This window comes from Pavona decussata, unplaced genomic scaffold (assembly GCF_977016875.1).
Source record: "Pavona decussata unplaced genomic scaffold, jaPavDecu1.1 SCAFFOLD_9, whole genome shotgun sequence".
NCBI classification, from domain to species: Eukaryota; Metazoa; Cnidaria; class Anthozoa; order Scleractinia; family Agariciidae; genus Pavona; species Pavona decussata.
In genome coordinates this window covers 395,945-402,326 of record NW_028145432.1, presented here as the reverse complement: position 1 = coordinate 402,326, position 6,382 = coordinate 395,945, and the positions used below count along the sequence as shown (strand labels likewise).

Sequence of the window (6,382 nt, the reverse complement as noted above, 5' to 3'; positions counted from 1 at the left end):
GACTGGTGACGGGTTACCGCGAAACGCCTGCGCAAGTGATTTTTGGCGGGAAATCGACAAGACAGCATTCCATGATCCACGAGATCGAGAATCCCTGATCAGTTCGTGTTTATAGTGTGTTTCGAGAAGAAATTGTTGGGCCATTTTCATCGATTTTCTCAAAATGGTCCATAAAAGGGAAGCTGAATTTCCTCCGGGTATCTCTGATAGGTAAGATTTTGCGATCTGAATGCAGGTAGGTGAATATTCAATAAATTTGTACGGATAATCCGTCGCTGATCGTCAAAGCCGCCGCCGATTAATGCATTTGCAGCTTTGTTATCTTTGTTATCGCCATGCTCTATCAAGAGAGCTGTTTCCTTTCTTCTTGTAGATTATTAGAGCTCGAGGAAGAATATAACGACGGTGATATCACCGAAAAGGTAAGTTGTGAATTGATAATCTTGAAAGGCCAATTAATTTATGCTAAAACTCAAACCATCGATCGGAGCTGCAGGTTATCAGGGTCCAGTCAAAAAGAGCTTAGAAAAGGTGCCTGCAGGCAGATACTGTTCATAGCCCAAAATCTTCCCAAACGTAACGTGATCTTAACACAAGAAGGTATTTCTGACAGGAAACTTTCGATCGAAGATCAAGATGATCTTTGCACGCGTAACACAGTCATTTTGAATCAACTTAAATGTACTTGTTTATGTTCACATTTAATATGTTTTTCTTCTCAAACAGGGCTTTGTGAGAAAAAAGTGCAAATTAGTAAAACCCCTTCTGGCAAAGTCAGTGCAGGAAAGGTGAGTGTTTTTTAATTAATCTAATTATCTACTGATCACTGTGATGAAAATAAAAGCAAAAACAAGGTTGTTTAAAAAAACATGCTAGATAATATTTCCAGATTCTTATAGAAATTGCTTATGATTTCTCGTAATTTCTTAAAAATTCTCCAAAAAAAACTATATACTATATATATGTTTGAAGTGTAAGAGATGATTCTTTTCATTCCTAGAATTCATAAGATAGAAGATGATTTTAAAGCTGGCAAATCCACTGAAGTAAGTTGTTGTTTGTGATTCATACATACAGACTATGCTTTAGTTCCTTCTTCCCTGCTGGGGAATAGGGCCAGAGAAAAAGAATCAGAAGTGTAAAGATGGCAAAATAATAGCGGTGGATATATATGACAATTATTTTTCTAACTTTTTCCTCAGGAGCAGCTGATTAGCAATCTAAAGGAACTTCTCTCTGAGGTTGGACACAAGGCAAGCAATGGTTGTGACGCAAAGCCATTGCCTCCAGTCTGTAACGAGGATGACCAAAATGGTGCTGAGGAACCGATGGAAACAGAAGGTGTGGAGGTTAAAGATAGCATCAGCTCAACTGGAGAGACAGGTGTCAATAAGAATAAGGATGATGAAGCATCAGGATCAAGCTATCATGAAACCATGGAGACCAACAGTTCACATGATAAGCCAAGTACTGAGCCAATTGCTGGACCATCATGCAGCACTTCAGATGGGTCTCAGTCATCCTCTTCAAAGTCCAATGAAAAAGGTTTAGTCTCATTTGATTTGAAGCTGTCGTAGTCATAGTTCAGCTGTAAAGTGCCTTTCCTTTATTTATATTTTAGCACCCTCAAATTAGATGCCAACCAATTAGGTGCCTTGTTAGAACAAGGTTCACCCATAATGGCAACGAATTTCCTTGGAAGTCAAAAATCTTTTCCAGGCCCCCTGGAAAACTACTTTTCATTCTGGCAACAAACACTCAAAATCTTTCTCCTAAAATTTCAATGTCTCTTTTGGAGGTGCTTTATCTGCTATTGTCTTGACTGATCATTATTATAAATAAATAAATAAATAAATAAATAACAAATAAATAAATAAATAATAATTTAACAGGGAACCATTATTAACAGGGCCTGACATAACAAGCTGCTGAACAGGAATTCAACTCTATGTCAAGTTTTTTTTTCAATTCAGTAGAAAGTTTATGCCGATGGGAGTAATAATTTGCTTGTCCTTTTGATTTTGCAGAATCATCTTTGGACATAAAGAAAGAGCCTTGTTCTCCTGAGGATAAGGTATGTTCTACAATACAAATAAATCAACAGGAAATCTGCATTGGATTTGAAGGTCGCACCCCTCCCCTGAAGAAATGTTGTTGGGGGGCAGGGGTGGGTGCATGTTGAATATGGCCTCCTGACTATTACCTGGTATTCAGTAGAATTGCTTAACTCAATTGTATGTGTGTTGTTGTCAAAGATGACAATGACTACAGTAATGGTTGCAGTAGCTTTTCTAAGTGAATCATGTATGTTATGGGATCATGAACGTAGGTAAGGAGCTTGTCGTATATTTTGAGCGCCTGGTCATAAGTTGTGTACTTAACTGCAACGGTCTCTCATCCACATTCAAATATATGAATTTCACTTCATTTCCACATCATAACCATTCCATAACTGGGGATAGTTTAAGGATTGGTATGGGAGAAACAGTTACTATTTGAAGCCAAAATTACAAATGATTTTTGAATAAAAAATACTCACCTGAAGAAAGGATAGAAATTTGGGTACTTAGCTGAGAATGGGTGAATGAAGTACTGGTTGGTGTGATCCTACAGTGACGTAAATGTAGGATCTCTTCCGAGTTGCCACAGAACTGGTAGGCCTGATATGAAATGTTTAATAATCTTTTTTATTTATTTATTTATTTATTGTTTGTTTGTTTATTTGTTTGTTTGTTTTGTTTAACAATATATTTGACAGAATACAATCAAGTCACCAAAAGAAAACAAAAGGCAGTCTAGTATTAAAGAAATGTTTGCCAAAAAGTGAGTATTTGCCTCCACTGTAGGCTATTCACTGAAACAAACTTGTTCAAATTTATTGCACAACTTTTTCTTTTGTTCATAATGGATATGACACCATACTGTACTAAAAAAAATAATATGCTTAATATGTTTATTATAACATTATTGATCCATTACAGTATGTCAGTTAAGCATATATCGTATGGTTATCATGACCCCGTCAAATTAAACCTGCCTTTCACAGCCATGGAATTATTTTGAAAATATCTTTACAGGGTTATCATAATCTGAGAGCCTACAATACCTGACAAACTTAGTGTTAAAATCAATCAAAAAGACAAAAAAATAGTTGAAATTGGAAAAAAATTGTATTAAAAAAAAAAAACACATTTGGAGACTCAGAGACTCTTGTTCTCCTTAATCCCAGGTTTTAAACATATTAACCAATTATAGAACTGAGATTGAATTGAGTTTTGCTGACTTGATATTTTGGCCTCTTTTTTCTCAAAAACCGAAAAAAAAAAAAAAAAAAAAAGAACAAAAACAGAGCAACGTTCTCTGACTAAATTAAACACAATGTGCAAAAATTCAGATACTTTTGAGCAATATTAAAAATCAACCTTAAAATCGTCATAAGGTGTTTAAATGCTCTTAGCCCTTTAATTCTATGTAAGTTCACTCAAAGGAGCCTGCATGCAGAACTTTATTACAGTGTGACTACTATTACTGGGGTCACGATGACATTATGATACGAACGGTGGATAATTCCAAAATGTTGGATTTTAACTGTTGTTTTCCGTCTACTTGTGATTGGTTCAGTGGGCTTTGGTTGAAATTTATTGTTCTTGTCCTGCAATCTGATTGGCCAGTTTTGTTTAAGTGACCCCGGTAGCAGTAGTCGCACTGTAAGCTTCTTTGACAAGGCTTGTCATTCTTCTCATTCTAACTATAAACATACATGGAAAGAAAATCTTATTTTGAATATTTAGCTACACCTGACTGATAATATTTTTAAAAAACATTGTTTTAGCCCTTTGAAAAGAAAGAAGACTGAGGATAGTAAAGAGGGCTTCAGCCACAGCGGAGGAGAGCCGTCATCACAAGACACTGAAAATACCAACATTTCCAAAGTATGCTCTAATAAGTCTTATTGCAGTCAACTCTCACCTTGCAGGCACCTCGCTATTACAGACACCCTGATAACACGGACAGCAACTAAAGCCCCGGCATAAATAAATTACAGACGTTTGACTGAATTAAATTCCCGCTATTACGGACTCTCACGGTCCCAAGGGTGTCCGCAATAAAGGGAGTTGACTGTACTTAGCTGAACCCTAGGGCACTTCTAAAAAAGTAAGACGGGGGCTGGTACTTTTCTAAGGTCAAGGAACAGCCCTTCCTGTACTTAGCTTTGTAGTACATGTACCGTTGGTGTACATGTACCCTTTAAGCTGGTTGTTCTTTTTGTCAAGTTGTATTCAGAATGAGGTGTTTCAAAGTAATGTTGATCTCATGACTAAGGTGTTGATTGCTAATTAATTTGTTTGGCTGGCTTCGACAGGGTTCAAGAAAGTTGTAGTCTGAACTGATTTAGTGCTGTTCAATATTTCTTCCAGATGATAGATGATGTCCAAACAGCATATAATACATATGACAGACTAAAAAAAAATTAATTTACTTAGTCTGACCTTTTTATTTTTAACTAAACCAGGCCTGATTCAGAGTAGCCACCCCTTTACTTGCTCAATCCCTATAATCAAATGTCAGGCCTGACATTCATTCATGACATACATCTATCTTTCAACGTATAGGATGGGAAACGTCAGAAGATATTGGATGATGACGATGAGAAAAGCTCAGTGGATTCTGAAAATGAGAGGTAAAATTTATTGATTTACCCACAGACTACTCCCCAGTATCTCTATGTTTTAAAATAAAAAAAAAATGTTCTTACATCACAATTTCCCAAAAGTCCTTATCGGCCCAAATTGCCTATTGCCCAATGTCCTTAAATTCTTATGTTCTCACCTTACAATGTCTCTGTCCCCAGTCCCCATAGAGCCCCACCTCTTTCCATTGTGTGTATCATCTTGTCAACTTACCTCCCCATCTCCCTACCTCCCAGTGTATCTCCTTCCCAATGTCCCCACCTTCGGATGTCCTTTATGCTCTCAATCTCCCAACATCGCATCTCTCCCACCTGTTAATACATCTTATACTGGTAGTGCCCTGTCAGTGCCCCTGCCCCTATATCCAGTATACTTACTCCCAAATGTCCATACATCCTGATGTTGCTCTTTCCCAGTAATGCCATATGCTCTTATTCCACATTCCATGCAAATGTAGGTCCAATCACTTGCCACTGGAAAAAAACTAAGAACACTGCACTTGCATGAAAAATGTTTCATAATTATTTGTTTTTCAGGTATAGCTTGAGAGAGTCCTCTGAGACATCAAAACTTGGGGAGAAAAAGGTACAGGTACACTGCATTGTACAACGCATGAGCAGTTGAGCTGCTTTGACAAAAAAAATAATGAACAGTAACTGTCTCTTCCCGCATCCTTTCAATCCTAGATTAACTTACAACCATCCTAAGGGTTGCAATGTTCCAATGCTGCCTAGAGATATGATTAATAAGGCCAAATCCCTGATGAACCTTGGAAATACTTACGGTTTGCTTTATTAACTGGCTTTGTGTACTCTTGTTTATTGTAGCCTCCTGCCAAGTGTAAGGAATGTAAACAGTTGTTAAGCAGCCCTGATTTAAGACTCTTCCCCGGCGACCGTGATGATGCAGTAAGTTTAACGTTCATAATTTCCTTTTGGGTCGTATTTGAGGTTTTCACTTTCCATCACATGTGACTATAGTCAAACAGCAAGTGTGCACTTGGGTGTTGCCTTATGAGAGTTTAAAAATCCAGTGTTTGTGTGTGGCTTGGATCATGAGTCTTTGCATCCAATTAGAAGCAGTATCCATAGGTGTCCATCAGCAGAGTTTCTACAGGTTTTTCATTATTTTAGTGACTGAGTTTTCAAAACTTAAAAAGCTGTGAATGCTGTAGTTTCTTGATTATTTATAAGACTAATTTAACTTTTAATTAGCACATGATGTCACTGTAATAATGTGTTCTTCTTACAGTCCATGTAAAGATGCTTTGGCATTTAGCCCTATGGAGGAAGGCTCCAGGGAGAGGATTTTGATCAACAATTTCTCAAAAAAGTCAAATGCCCCACATCTGCTCAGAATCTTCTGGTTATTGGGTGCTAAAAGTCCAGAACTCTTTACTTGTTACAACCTTATACTCACTTTGCTTGCAGTGCCTGGTAAAATGTTTAGCTCTAAATTGTGAAATTATGTTTGTCTTGCAGGTAGAAGAATTTGTAGCTCTTACTGATCCACGTTTATCACTTTTCTCTGGAGAGGAAGAACAGTTTGACAGCTATAATGACAGACCGCAACACAAAATTACAAATTTTAGGTATTATACATTAAGTAACTTAAATTGTCAAAGATACTTTAATTATTTGATGAGGTCAAAAAAGGGAGTCATGCTGATTACTAAAATCACCACTTATGTT

General features: G+C 37.0%; 1 protein-coding gene across 1 annotated transcript in view; it reads left to right on the top strand.

The window, feature by feature from the left end:
- Positions 1-50: 50 nt before the first annotated feature.
- The window catches only part of LOC146488393 (DNA (cytosine-5)-methyltransferase 1.S-like), a 30,367-nt gene continuing 24,035 nt past the window's right edge, over positions 51-6,382 (top strand). Inside the window, exons 1-12 of the mRNA XM_085117146.1 lie at positions 51-210; positions 374-422; positions 727-788; positions 1,001-1,046; positions 1,203-1,545; positions 2,028-2,074; positions 2,759-2,823; positions 3,833-3,932; positions 4,614-4,681; positions 5,228-5,282; positions 5,519-5,599; positions 6,173-6,282. Coding sequence (XP_084973272.1) covers positions 164-210; positions 374-422; positions 727-788; positions 1,001-1,046; positions 1,203-1,545; positions 2,028-2,074; positions 2,759-2,823; positions 3,833-3,932; positions 4,614-4,681; positions 5,228-5,282; positions 5,519-5,599; positions 6,173-6,282 — 1,073 coding nt within the window. The 5' untranslated portion in view covers positions 51-163. The remainder of the gene's footprint in view (positions 211-373; positions 423-726; positions 789-1,000; positions 1,047-1,202; positions 1,546-2,027; positions 2,075-2,758; positions 2,824-3,832; positions 3,933-4,613; positions 4,682-5,227; positions 5,283-5,518; positions 5,600-6,172; positions 6,283-6,382) is intronic.